The 15135-nt window shown below is 49.8% G+C and overlaps 1 protein-coding gene across 1 annotated transcript in view; it reads left to right on the top strand.

The window, feature by feature from the left end:
• The window catches only part of pth1r (parathyroid hormone 1 receptor), a 101876-nt gene that overhangs the window by 47096 nt on the left and 39645 nt on the right, over window positions 1-15135 (top strand). Inside the window, 1 exon segment of the mRNA XM_033020288.1 lies at window positions 9730-9835. Within this exon segment, the coding sequence (XP_032876179.1) occupies window positions 9730-9835 (106 nt within the window).

The following is a 15135-nucleotide window of genomic DNA, read 5'->3' as shown; positions in this document are numbered from 1 at the left end:
GGGAGAAGTTGCCGTTGCGGGAGCTCCGAAAAAGGGTCTCCCACCAGGGGCCTGCGAGCTCCCGATGTTCCTGTCCACCGGGCCTGAGGTCGGTGCCTCCGAAGCTCCGAAATCGGGTCGCAGCCGCGCGCCACCACAGCTCTCCCCGCTCGGAAGTCGGCCAGCTCCGCGATGGCGAGTCTGCAGGCTCCGCGACTGGTGCCCTCAGGTTGGTTCCGGTTGGAGGCCGCCGCCGGCTCCACGATGTTAGGCCCAACGACACCGGAGACCCGACAGGGAAAAAGTTGGGTCCCCGTACAGTGAAGAGATTAAAGGGTTTCCCCCCCCACCCCCCCACACATATACACAGCTAAACAATAATAAAAACTAGAATCAAAACATACATTTGACGAGATAAAAATTAAAAAAAAAGAGACTGACTGTAGTCGAGCCGCTGCCGATAGGCGGCACCGCCTCACCCCACACCACAGGCAGCAACTCTACCGCTGCACCACTGTGCCGCACAACATACAGAATACTGCCGTGTTCAGATACAACAATTGGTATTCAATGCGACTTGTCCAACTCCCTCTCCTGGATAGCCTGGAGGCCTGGATAGAGTGGATGTGGAGAGGATGTTTCCACTAGTGGGAGAGTCTAGGACTAGAGGGCACAGCCTCAGAATTAAAGGACGTTCCTTTAGGAAGGAGATGAGGAGGAATTTCTTTAGTCAGAGGGTGGTGAATCTGTGGAATTCATTGCCACAGACGGCTGTGGAGGCCAAGTCAGTGGATATTTTTACAGCAGAGATAGATAGATTCTTGATTAGTGCGGGTGTCAGGGGTTATGGGGAGAAGGCAGGAGAATGGGGTTGAGAGGGAGAGATAGATCAGCCATGATTGAATGGCGGAGTAGACTTGATGGGACCGAATGCCCTCATTCTGCTCCTATCACTGATGAATGTTTGAAGCCAATAGCGGGAAAGACAGGCGTGAATGACTCACAGTTTAATGGAAACCGGCTGATTTCTTTCTTTGTCTGTTATTAACATAAATTTCGGGCTAAAATTCATTGAAACGCATTCATGCAAATTTCTCTGTTGTGAATGAATTTGCAACTTTTAGCGGCACGGTGGCGCAGCGGTAGAGTTGCTGCCTTACAGCGCCAGAGACCCGTGTTCGATCTGACTACGGGTGCTGTCTGTACGGAGTTGGCACGTTCTCCCCGTGACCCGCGCGGGTTTTATATACGCCTCTGTATTACGCCCCTCGTCCTCCTGCGCTCCAAGGAATAGCCTGCTCAACCTCTCCCTATAACTCAAGCCCCGCCTGGCAACATCCTCGTAAATCTGTAAGGGGGAACTGCAGATGCTGGTTTAAAATCGAAGGTGGACACAAAAATGCTGGAGTAATTCCACGGGGAGACGTTTCATGTGTCGAGACTTCAGTCTGAAGAAGAGTCTCGACCCGGAACGTCGGCCATTCCTTCTCTCCAGAGATGCTGCCTGTCCCGCTGAGTTACTCCAACATTTTGTGTGTACCCTCGTAAATCTTCTCTGCAGCCTTTCCAGCTTGACAACATCAGATGCTCTTGGAAGGACATTGCCAATGTTTAAATGCTGCAGAAATATTTCATAGGCTGCAGAGTGCTGTGGGAAACGATGTGCGGTTCATGTCATAGACAATAGACAATAGACAATAGGTGCAGGAGTAGGCCATTCGACCCTTCGAGCCAGCACCGCCATTCAATGTGATTATGGCTGATCATCCACAATCAGTACCCCGTTCCTGCCTTCTCCCTATATCCCCTGACTCCGCTATCTTTAAGAGCCCTATCTAGCTCTCTCTTGAAAGTATCCAGAGAACCGGCCTCCACCGCCCTCTGATACAGAGAATTCCACAGATTCACCACTCTCTGTGAGAAAAAGTGTTTCCTCGTCTCCGTTCTAAATGGCTTACTCCTTATTCTTAAACTGTGTGTGGCCCCTGGTTCTGGACTCCCCCAACATCGGGAACATGTTTCCTGCCTCTTGCGTGTCCAAACCCTTTATAATCTTACATGTTTCAATAAGATCCCCTCTCATCCACTAAATTCCAGAGTATACAAGCCCAGCCGCACCATTCTCTCAGCATATGACAGTCCCGCCATCCCGGGAATTAACCTGGTGAACCTACGCTGCACTCCCTCATGCTATTCTCTATTGTCAAGAGTCTTAACGAAGCTTCACGAAGTCCCGTGTCTGAATTTCACCTTTTGCCCCTGTTATTGGCCTGCTGAATCTTTCATATTAAATCCAATCACTGTTGCTGACAAAAACAAAAGGTTGCAAGAAAAGACTCCTTTATTTTCTTCACCACGGGTGGAGTAGGCCTTCATTTCAACACACGTAGCTGGTCAGATAAAGGGCGCCATGTCTCGAGGCGCGCAATAATAAGAAGCTCACAGCACCCTTGAAGTAATGGGAACGTGAACTTTGACTGACCCACACTTGTGAATCTGGATTCGACATTGTTGCATATCAAGGCCATTTCACCCAAGATGTTTCAAGACAAGGCAAGGATGTTTAATCGCTATATATAACGGAAACAGAACAATAATGGGCCTGTCCCGCTTACGCCCCTGTCCCACTTTCACAACCTAATTCGCGAACCTCTGATGACCTTAAACGACCGAAAGAAAAATCAAGGTCACGGTAACCTACGACCTCGTGACGACCATGCTGCGAGTATGAGTCAAGGGCAAACTCGGCAGTGGTCGTGAATTAGGTCGTGAAAGTGGGACAGGGGCATCAAGGGCCACTTGGCCGTCATTTGCTCGTCATGCAGATGGCGCGCGAAGGTTTTGTACATCACAAAATCCTGGGACGCCGCGCGTGTCCGCTCGTCACTGCCTACGTCACCACGCACCGTGCGCGCATCACGTGTGTGTCACGACATGCGCCCCGTGCGTTGTGACGCGTAAATGATGTCGCGTAAATTACGCGCAAATGACGGCCAAGTGGGACAGGCCCTTCACGCGACTTTTTAGGCGACTGCAGGACACTATGTGGTCGCCACATGTGGTCGCCGGGGAGTCGCCTTCATGGTCGCGAGGAGTTCCTGCATTCTGGGAACTGGTCGCGGCATCACTATGGTCGGCGTGAATTTTTCGACATGTTGAAAAATTAGCGGCGACCAGAATGAAGCCGCCATGGAGAGTAGCGAGAATTCTCGTGCCGTAGGTGGGTCGCCAGGAGGTCCTAGTGGGTCGCCAGGAGGTCGAAGGTTCTCGTAGGTTGTAGCCGGTGCTGACCGGTGAATTTCATTGGCTCATTGGGGGAAAAAAAGGTAAGCAGTATTTTTTAGAACCAAGGATAACCGACCTGTAATGTTCAATGTCCGCCGAGCTTCACAGCCGTGTATCTCTGGCTTCTTAAAGGTTGTCCCCACTCCTTCTGCCCCCCTCTCCCCACTCTCCCCCCCCACCTCTCCCCCTCTATTAAAGTACTTACCGTACTTTAGCTGTCTTTTTATAGCGACAACCTTCCTGTTCATCGCGGTGTGTGTGGCTGTTTCACCTTGGCTTTGCACCGTAGGAATTTTTTAGACAGCGCTCCTCCCCGCTTGCCCTGTCCCCCGCCTGCATAACGGGCTGGAGAAGGAAGCTGTGTGTGTGTGTGTGTGTGTGTGTGTGTGTGTGTGTGTGTGTGTGTGTGTGTGTGTGTGTGTGTGTGTGTGTGTGGCCCTTCGAGCCAGCACCGCCATTCACTGTGATCATGGCTGATCATCCACAATCAGTACCCCGTTCCTGCCTTTTCCCCATATCCCCTATCTTTGAGCCCTATCTAGCTCTATCTTTAAAGTATCCAGAGAACCGGCCTCCACCGCCCTCTGAGGCGGAGAATTCCACAGACTCACAACTCTCTGTGTGATAAAGTGTTTCCTCTTCTACGTTTAAGAATACAGCACTGAAACAGGCCCTTTGTCCTACTGAGCCCGCGCCGACCAGCGATCCCTGCACACTAACACTATCCCACATCCAATAGGGACAATTTACCATTATACCAAGCCAATTAACCTACAAACCTGTACGTCTTTGGAGTGTGGGAGGAAACCGGAGATCCCGGAGAAAACCCACGCAGGTCACGGGGAGAACGTACAAACTCCGCACAGACAGCACCCGTAGCTGGGTTCGAACCCGGGTCTCTGGAACCGTGAGGCAGCAACTCTACCGCTGCGCCACCGTGCCACCCAATAATAAATATAATAAACGAAAAATCAATAACTTTAATAACCACAATACTAGTGCAAGAAGAATCTATAGCCCTTAGAGTAAGCTAAGACCATGCATAGAAGTTCATAGTTGAAGGACATCAAGAGCTGGAGTTTGTCACTGTACCTCGTTACACATGACAATAAAATAAACTAAACTAAACTAAATTAATGTGTGGGAAAGAACTGCAGGTGCTGGTTTAAATCGAAGGTAGACACAAAATGCTGGAGTAACTCAGCGGGACAGGCAGCATTTCTGGAGAGAAGGAATGGGCGACGTTTCGGTTCGAGACCCTTCTTCAGACTAATGTCAGGGGAGGGGGCAGGACAGAGATAGAATGTACTCGGAGACAGTAAGACTGGTGTGAGAACTGGGAAGGGGGAGGGGATGGGGAGAGAGGGAAAGCAAGGGCTGTTTGAAGTTAGAGAAATCAATGTTCATACCGCTGGGGTGTAAGCTGCCCAAGCGGAATATGAGGTGCTGTTCCTCCAATTTGCGCTGGGCCTCACTCTAACAATGGAGGAGGCCCAGGACAGAAAGGTCAGTGTGGGAATGGGAGGGGGAGTTGAAGTGTTGAGCTACCGCGAGATCAGGTTGGTCTAGGCGGACTGAGTGGAGGGGTTCAGTGAAAGGCATACCGAGTGCCTGTGTTCCAACCATCTTCCCATCTAAATCTCCAATAACCTATCTCTACACTTTGTCGCCTCTCCTCTCTTTCCCCCCCGCCCCCCCCCACCAGTCAGTCTGAAGAAAAGTCCTGATCCAAAACGTCACCTCTCCATGCTCTCCACAGATGCTGCCTGACCCGCTGAGTTACTCCAGCACTCTGTGAAACGTCACCTATCCATGTTCTCCACAGATGCTGCCTGACCCGCTGAGTTACTCCAGCACTCTGTGAAACGTCACCTATTCATGTTCTCCACAGATGCTGCCTGACCCGCTGAGTTACTCCAGCACTCTGTGAAACGTCACCTATCCATGTTCTCCACAGATGCTGCCTGACCCGCTGAGTTACTCCAGCACTCTGTGAAACGTCACCTATCCATGTTCTCCACAGATGCTGCCTGACCCGCTGAGTTACTCCAGCACTCTGTGAAACGTCACCTATCCATGTTCTCCACAGATGCTGCCTGACCCGCTGAGTTACTCCAGCACTCTGTGAAACGTCACCTATCCATGTTCTCCACAGATGCTGCCTGGCCCGCTGAGTTATGGTGCAGCAGCATCTATGGAGCTAAGGAAATAGGCAACGTTTCGGGCCGAAATCCTTCTGGAAATAGGCAACGTTTCGGGCCGAAACCCTTACGGGTTTCAGCCCAAAACGTTGCCTATTTCCTTAGCTCCATAGATGCTGCCTGACCCGCTGAGTTACTCCAGCACTCTGTGAAACGTCACCTATCCATGTTCTCCATAGATGCTGCCTGACCCGCTGAGTTACTCCAGCACTCTGTGAAACGTCACCTATCCATGTTCTCCACAGATGCTGCCTGACCCACTGAGTTACTCCAGCACTCTGTCCCCCTTTTGTGCTTTATTCTTAACTATTTCTAGTTTAGTTGAGAGCTTTTTGTTGCGTGCTAACCAGTCAGCGTAAAAACTAGACATGATAACAATCGAGCCGTCCACAGTGTACAGATACAGGATAAAGGGAATAACGTTTAGTGCAAGATAAAGTCCACTCAAATCCGATTAAGCAGTCCAAAGGTCTCCATTGAAATAGATAGTAGTTCAGGACCGCTCTCCAGTTGGTGGTAGGATGGATCAGTTGCCTGACAACAGCTGGGAAGAAACTGTTCCTGAACCTGGAGGTGTGCGTTTTCACACTTCTGTACATCTTGCCCATGGGCGAGGAGTGTCTTGAACTTCAAACAGAAATCTAACACACACTGACAGTATCATTCCATCGGAGGTGTCTTTGCCCACCTGGCCACCACAAGAGAGATGCCACATTAGTGCCACTGAAATTGTGACACTATGGTGGCAAGGTGGTGCAGCGGTAGAGTTGCGGCCCTACAGCGCCAGAGACCCGGGTTCGATCCTGAGCACGGGTGCTGTCCGTACGTTCTCCCCGTGACATGCGTGGGTTTTCTCCGGGTGCTCCGGTTTCCTCCCACACTCCAAAGACGTACAGGATTGTTGAGTTTATTGTCACGTATACCGAGGTACAGTGAAAAGCTTTTATTGCGTTCTATCCAGTCAGCGGAAAGACTATACGTGATAACAAACAAGCCACTTAGATAAATGATAAGGGAATAGACAATAGGTGCAGGAGTAGGCCATTCGGCCCTTCGGTCCAGCACCGCCATTCAATGTGATCATGGCTGATTATCCCCAATCCGTACCCCGTTCCTGCCTTCTCCCAATATCCCCTGATTCCGCTATCTTTAAGAGCCCTATCTAGCTCTCTCTTGAAAGTAATAAGGAATAACGCTTAGCGCAAGGTAAAACCAGTAAAGTCCAATCGAGGATAGTCCGAGGATCACCAAAGTGGTAGATACTAGATCAGGATTGCTCTCTAGTTGTGGTAGGTTAATTGGCTTCAGTATAAATTGTAAATTGTCCTGAGTGTGTAGGATATTGCTGGGGTACGCGGTGATCGCTGGTCCACACGGACTCGGTGGGCCGAAGGGCCTGTTTCCGCACTGTATCTCTAAAGTCTTAAATCTAAAGAAAGGAAAGAAGTTCACTGTCCGCAGTTAAATGATATCAGCATCAGGATTGCTATGTGTTATAGACGAGGAACGCCATTAGTTTTCAAATCACTTGAACCATCCCAGGATGCCCTGCATAATTCTTATTAAATGTTTGATATTTTAAAGGCAGAGATAGATCGATTCTTTGTGTAAGAAAGAACTGCAGATGCTGGCTCAAGAATCTATCTAAGGTAGACACAAAATACTGGAGTATCTCAGCGGGACAGGTAGCATCTCTGGAGAGAAGGTCTGAAGAAGGGACTCGACCTGAAACGCCACCCATTCCTTGTCTCCGGAGATGCTGCCTGACCCGCCGAGTTACTCCACCATTTTGTGTCTACCTTAGTTAGATTCTTGATTAGTACGGGTGTCAGAGGTTACGGGGAGAAGGCAGGAGAATGGGGTTAGGAGGGAGAGAGATAGATCAGCCATGATTGAATGGCGGTGTAGAGTTGATGGGCTGAATGGCCTAATTCTCCTCCTATCACTTATGACCTTATAACTTTATCAGCCCAAAACTAACACTAACCTTGGCAAATATGACCTTCTGCAGCTGGTGTTGCACGTTGGACATCTGTTTGCCCACTATTATGGTCACCTAGTGTAATGGTGATGAATTAATTATTTTTTTGATGATTATATATATTTATCTTTGTTTTATTGTGTTTACGGGCCTGTCAGGCAGGCTGCAGCAAGGAAGAAGGTTACTGTTCCATTGCCAATGCAGACGACAATTAAACACTCTTGACTTATTGACTAGATTGGGGATGATCAGCCATGATCACATTAAATGGTGGTGCTGGCTCGAAGGGCCTAATGGCCTACTCCTGCACCTATTGTCTATTGACTTAATTTGTATCAGTTTTGATCTGGGTTGTCATGTTTTTTAGTCATAGAGTGAAACAGCGTGGAAACAGGCCCTTCGGCCCAACTTGCCCACGCCGGCCAACATGCCCCATCTATATTAGACCCATTTGCCTGCATTTGGCCCACATTCCTCCAAACCGGTTCTATCCATGTACCTGTCCAAATGTCTCTTAAACGTTGTGATAGAACCTGCCTCGACTACCTCCTCTGGCAGCTCGTTCCATGCACCCACCGTCATTTGTGTAAAGAAGAGATACAGCAAGGAAACAGGCCCTTCGGCCCACCGAGTCTGTCGCAGCCAACAATCACCCCCTACACCGGCACTAGGCTGCACAACTTGGGACAATTCTTACCAAAGCCAATTAACCTACAAACCTACACGTCTTTGGAATGTGGGAGGCAATCGGAGTACCCGGAGAAAACCCAGGCGGTTACAGGGAGAACGTGCAAACTCCGCACAGACAGCACCTGTAGCCAGGATCGAACCTGGGCCTCCGGTGCTGTGAAGCAGATGCCCTACCGCTGCCGACCACCCGATTTAACAAACAATTATACGGTACATAAAGGGTGGTGGGTGTATGGAACGAGCTGCCAGAGGAGTAGTTGGGGCAGGGACTATTGCAAGGTTTAAGAAACAATTAGACAGGTACATGGATAGAAAATGTTTAAATGGAATATGGTCCAAACGCAGGCAGGTGGGACTGGTGCAGCTGGGACATCTTGGGTGGTTTGGGCAAGTTGGGCCGAAGGGCCTGTTTCCACGCTGTATCACTCTATGACTTTATGACCAAGCTGAACCATAGCTAATGTCCCACCTCCTCCCCTTCACTCGTCGTTGTCAGGGGTTATGGGGAGAAGGCAGGAGAATTGGGATTAAGAGGGAAAGATAGATCAGCCATGATTGAATGGTGTAGTCGACTTCCAGTTAGGGTTAGAGTCATAGAGTGAAACATAGTGTGGAAACAGGCCCTTCGGCCCAACTTGCTCATACTGGCCAACATGTCCCAGCTGCACTAGTCCCACCTGCCAGCGTTTGGTCCATATCCCTTATTATCTGAATACTGTCAAGTTGGGAAAAGGGGAAGTACAACGGGATCTGGGGGTCCTTGTACATCAGTCTATGAAAGTAAGCATGCAGGTACAGCAGGCAGTGAAGAAAGCGAATGGCATGTTGGCCTTCATAACAAGAGGAGTTGAGTATAGGAGCAAAGAGGCCCTTCTGCAGTTGTACAGGCCCCTAGTGAGACCACACCTGGAGTATTGTGTGCAGTTTTGGTCCCCTAATTTGAGGAAGGACATTCTTACTATTGAGGGAGTGCAGCGTAGGTTCACAAGGATAATTCCCGGGATGGCAGGACTGTCATATGCTGAGAGAATGGAGCATCTGGGCTTGTACACTCTGGAGTTTAGAAGGATGAGAGGATATCTTATTGAAACATATAAGATTATTAAGGGATTGGACACACTAGAGGCAGGAAACATGTTCCCGATGTTGGGGGAGTCCAGAACCAGGAGCCACAGTTTAAGAATAAGGGGTAAGCCATTTAGAACGGAGACGAGGAAAAACCTTTTTACCCAGAGAGTTGTGAGTCTGTGGAATTCTCTGTCTCAGAGGGCGGTGGAGGCTGGTTCTCTGGATACTTTCAAGAGAGAGCTAGATAGAGCTCTTAAAGATAGCGGAGTCAGGGGAAATGGGGAGAAGGCAGGAACGGGGTACTGATTGTGGATGATCAGCCGTGATCACATTGAATGGCGGTGCTGGCACGAAGGGCCGAATGGCCTACTCCTGCACCTATTGTCTATTGTCAAACTTGTCCCATCCATGTATTTTACCCAGAGGAGGTGGAATCAAGAACCAGAGGACATAGGTTGAAGTTGAGAGGGAAGTTGAACTATTTGAAGTTTAATTTAGACTAACGTCTCCTTGTGTCGTGTTCAGGTTGATGCGGATGATGTGATTACCAGAGATGAACAGATCTACTTGCTGCTCCATGCCAAACACAAGTGTGAACAGAAGATGAAGCCCAGGATAATGACAGCTACTGGTGAGTCCCCCATTAATGTCAACTAAAAACATGTCCCTTAGTTTATTCATCAGCCATGATCACATTGAATGGCGGTACTGGCTCAAAGGGCCGAATGGCCTACTCCTACTCCTGCACCTATTGTCTATTGTCTATTGTTCATAAGTTCATAGGGGCAGAATTCGGCCATTCGGCCCATCGTCCACTCCGCCATTCAATCCTGGCTGGTCTATCTCTCCCTCCTAACCCCATTCTCCTGCTTTCTCCCCATAACCGCTGACACCCGTACTAATCAAGAATCTGAAGAAGGGTTTCGGCCCGAAACGCTCCATAGATGCTGCTGCACCCACTGAGTTTCTCCAGCACTTTTGTCTACCTTCGATTTTCCAGCATCTGCAGTTCCTTCTTAAACATTGATCAAGAATCTATCTATCTCTGCCGTAAAAATATTCAATTTTCGATTAAATCAGAATGCATCGCAGCTTGGTTTGGGAACAGCTCCATCCAAGACCCGCAGCAAATAGCAGCGAATTGTGGACGCAGGCCAGATCATCGCACAAACCAACCTCCCTTCCATTGACTCCATCTACACCTCACGCTGCCTCGGCAAGGCCAGCAGCATCATCAAGGACCAGTCGCACCCTGGCCACTCCCTCTTCTCCCCTCTCCCATCGGGCAAGAGGTACAGAAGTGTGAAAACACACACCTCCAGATTCAGGGATAGTTTCTTCCCAGCTGTTATCAGGCAACTGAACCATCCTACCACAACCAGAGAGCGGTCCTGAACTACTATCTACCTCATTGGTGACCCTCGGACTGTCCTTGACCGGACTTTACTGGTTTCACCTTGCACTAAACGTTATTCCCTTATCATGTATCTATACACTGTAAGTGGATCGATTGTAATCATGTATTGTCTTTCCGCTGACTGGTTAGCACGCAACAAAAGTTTTTCACTGTACCTCGGTACACGTGACAATAAACTAAACTAGTTCAGTTTAGTGATACGGTACACAGGGTTCCCTGAAGCACACTGGTTGTGTATCAGGTTCTGCAGAGATGATGCCTGACCTGCTGAGTTACTCCATCAATTCATGGTTTTTTTTTTAGTTGAGTTTAGTTTAGAGATGCAGCATGGGAACAGGCCCTTCGGCCCATCAGGCCCACCCCGACCATCGGTTCATCCAGTTCTATGGGCCAATTAACAGGTCTTACAGAGGGCCAATTAACCTACCAACACGCACGTCTTTGGGATGTGGGAGGAAACCAGAGCGCCCGGAGGAAACCCACGCGGTCACAGGGAGAACGTGCAAACTCCACACAAACAGTAGCCGAGGTCAGGATCGACCTGGGTCTCTGGCGCTGTGAGGCTCGAGAGCCGCCCGCTAAGGGGGGCTGTCCCACTTGGGCGACCCTAATCTGCGAGTTTAGAGGAGTGTCTTCGATCTTCAAACTCGCAGCATGGTCGACATGTGGTCCTATGAGGTCACTGGAACTTCCCCTTCAAGCTCGAGGGAAGTTCCCGCATACTCGCGGCCTCAGCTAGGTCGCAGAAATATTTTCAGCATGTTGAACAATTTTCCGCGGGTAAAAATTGGTCGGCATGGTTCTTTTGTACTCGTCGTGCAGTGGAGTGGGGTCGCTATGTAGTTACAGGCAGACCAGGGCAGCCGTAGGCAATCTCCTTCGCTGACCGGGCATTTTAATTTGCTCATTGGAGTTTTCAGGACCAAGGAAAACCGACCGGTGGGTTAAATGCCCGCTAAACTTTATTAAACTTCTTAAAAGTGTCTGCACTCCTTCTCCCCCCCTTCTCTCTCCCTTCTCCCCCCCTTCTATCCCCCCTCTATTCCCCTTCTCCCCTCCTTTTCCCCTCCTTCTCCCCTCCTTCTCCCCTCCTTTTCCCCTCCTTTTCCCCTCCTTTTCCCCTCCTTCTCCCCTCCTTTTCCCCTCCTTCTCCCCCCTTCTCTCCCCTTCTCTCCCCTTCTCTCCCCTTCTCCCCCCCTTCTCTCCACCTTCTCCCCCCCTTCACCCCCCTTCTCTCCACCTTCTCCCTCCCTTCACCCCCCTTCTCTCCCCTTCTCTCCCCTTCACCCCCCCCTTCTCTCCCCTTCTCTCCCCTTCTCTCCCCTTCTCTCCACCTTCTCCCCCCCCTTCTCTCCCCCTTCTCTCCCCTTCTCTCCCCTTCACCCCCCCCTTCTCTCCCCTTCTCGAAGGGCCGAATGGCCAACTCCTGCACCTATTGTCTATTGTCTATTATCTCCCCCTCCCCCCCCTCCACGCTCTCTAAAGGACTTACCTTACACTGTGCAGCCGTTTTACCTTCCTCTTCATGGCGGGTGTGAATTTCAGACAGCGTTCCCCCGCTTTCCCTGGCCCCTGCCTTTGCGATGTGTTTGTGTGTGTGTGCGGTCGGTGATTACAGCTCGCGGTTCGTTCGATCCAGCTCGAGGTTTCATCGTGGACGGTCGATCCAGCTCAAGGCTTTCCAGGCGAGTGCCCTCGTGCTTGAAGGTCGAAGACAGTCTCCTGGACTCGCGGATTAGGTCGCCCAAGTGGGACAGCCCCTTGTCTCTCATTAACTCTCTCTTATTCTCAAGAGTTTTTAATTTCAAGTCGGGTTTTATCCCAGTTTTCCTGCATCTGCAACATTTTATTTTTCGATGCTTTTTTCAGTTAAACGGGGGAATAAACAAGATGGCAGTGCAGCCACATTTAGAATATTGTGTAGGAAGGGACCGCAGACGCTGGTTTACACCGAAGATAGACACAGAATGCTGGAGTAACTCAGCGAGGCAGGCAGCGTCTCTGGGGAGAAGGAATGGGTGACTGAGTCAGTCTGAAGAAGCGTCTCGACCCGAAACCTCACCCATTCCCTCTATCCACAGTTGCTGCCTGACCCGCTGTGTTACTCCAGCATCTTGTGTCTATCTTTAGTGTATTGCATTCCGTTTACCCTGTTATAGGAAATGTTTTTGTTAAGCTGGAAAGGCTGTAGACAATAGACAATAGACAACAGGTGCAGGAGTAGGCCATTCGGCCCTTCGAGCCAGCACTGCCACTCAATGTGATTATGGCCGATCATCCCCAATCAGTACCCCGTTCCTGCCTTCTCCCCATATCCCCTGACTCTGCTATTTTTAAGAGCCCTATCTAGCTCTCTCTTGAGAGCATCCAGAGAACCGGCCTCCACTGCCCTCTGAGGCAGAGAATTCCACAGACTCACCACTCTCTGTGAGAAAAAGTATTTCCTTGTCTCCATTCTAAATGGCTTACTCTTTATTCTTAAACTGTGGCCCCTGGTTCTGGACTCCCCCAACATCGGGAACATGTTTCCTGCCTCTAGCGTGTCCAAGCCCTTAACAATCTTATATGTTTCAATGAGATCCCCTCTCATCCTTCTAAACTCCAGAGTGTACAAGCCCAATACTTAGTGTGACAGGAACAGCGCGCGGTGCTATAAACCAGCATCTACAGTTCCTTCCTACACGGATGTAATGACAGGAATGGAATTTGTGGATAGTGTGAAGTTTGTGTCTGTGATAACAGCAACACGTGTGTGAACCAAGAGTCTACGCTAAGGGAGCTGCAAGGTATGTCATAAGGCCGTAAGTGATAGGAGCAGAATTAGGCCATTCAGCCCATCAGGTCTACGTTGCCATTGGCATGCTGGCCTTTATAACAAGAGGAGTTGAGTATAGGAGCAAAGAGGTCCTTCTGCAGTTGTACAGGGCCCTAGTGAGACCACACCTGGAGTATTGTGTGCAGTTTTGGTCCCCTAATTTGAGGATGGACATTCTTGCTATTGAGGGAGTGCAGCTTAAGTTTACAAGGTTAATTCCCGGGATGGCGGGACTGTCATATAATGAGAGAATGGAATGGCTGGGATTGTACACTCTGGAGTTTAGAAGGATGAGAGGATATCTTATTGAAACATAGGTTTATTAAGGGTTTGGACAAGCTAGAGGCAGGAAACATGTTCCCGATGTTGGGGGAGTCCAGAACCAGGGGCCACAGTTTAAGAATAAGGGGTAAGCCATTTAGAACGGAGACGAGGAAACACTTTTTCTCACAGAGAGTTGCGAGTCTGTGGAATTCCCTGCCTCAGAGGGCGGTGGAGGCCGGTTCTCTGGATACTTTCAAGAGAGAGCTGGATAGGGCTCTTAAAGATAGCGGAGTCAGGGGATATTGGGAGAAGGCAGGAACGGGGTACTGATTGGGGATGATCAGCCATGATCACATTGAATGGCGGTGCTGGCTCGAAGGGCCGAATGGCCTACTCCTGCACCTATTGTCTATTGTCAATCATGGCTGATCAATCTCCCCCGCCTAACCCCATGTGTATGTATGTGAAGATAGACACAAAATGCTGGAGTAACTCAGCGGGACAGGCAGCGTCCCTGGATACAAAGAATGGGTGACCGTTTCGGGTCGAGACCCTTCTTCAGACTGAGAGTCAGGGGAGAGAGAGAGACACAGAGTAAGGTTTAGTTTGTAGATACAGCGTGGAAACAGGCCCTTCGACCCGCTGAAACCGCACCGACCAGCGATCCCCGCACATTAACGCTATCCGACACACACTAGGGACAATTTACACTTATACAAAGCCAGTTAAACTGCAGGAAACCGAAGATCTCGGAGAAAACCCATGCAGTCAGGCGGAGAATGTACAAACTCCGTACAGACAGCACCCGTAGTCGGGATCGAAACCAGGTCACCGGCGCTTCAAGCCCTGTAAGGCGGCAACTCTACCGCTGCGCCACTGTGCCGCCCTAAGGTGTGAAAACAAAAGATCAAAGGAGCCGAAGATCCAGGAAAATGTAGAATAGTTCATCGTTAGCTGAGGGGAAGGTGACAACGAGGCGTGCATAGATAAAATTTAATCAGGAGGAGAACTAGGGAATAGGATGGGGGAGGAGATGGAGGGAGAGGGAAAGCAAGGGTTACTTGAAGTTAGAGAAGTCAATGTTCATACCGCTGGGGTGTAAGCTGCCCCAAGCGGAATATGAGGTGCTGTTCCTCCAATTTGCGCTGGGCCTCACTCTGACAATGGAGGAGGCCCAGGACAGAAAGGTCAGTTTATGTTGGAAGGAACTGCTGGTTTACACCAAAGATAGACACAAAGTGCCGGAGTGACTCAGCGGGTCAGGCAGCATCTCTGGAGAGAAGGAATGGGCGATTCTGTGTGTGTGTGTTTGTGGGTGTGTGTGTGTGTATGTGTATAGGTGTGTGTGTTTGTGTATGGGTGTGTATGGGTGTGTGTGTGTGTGTGAGTGTGTGTGTGTGTGCGTGTGTGTGTGGGTGGGTGTGTGTGTGTGCGT

The sequence above is a fragment of the Amblyraja radiata genome, chromosome 4 (assembly GCF_010909765.2).
Source record: "Amblyraja radiata isolate CabotCenter1 chromosome 4, sAmbRad1.1.pri, whole genome shotgun sequence".
In the NCBI taxonomy this organism is placed as follows: domain Eukaryota; kingdom Metazoa; phylum Chordata; class Chondrichthyes; order Rajiformes; family Rajidae; genus Amblyraja; species Amblyraja radiata.
Note: the sequence above shows the minus strand (reverse complement) of the source record. Positions and strands in the feature narration are given on the sequence as shown.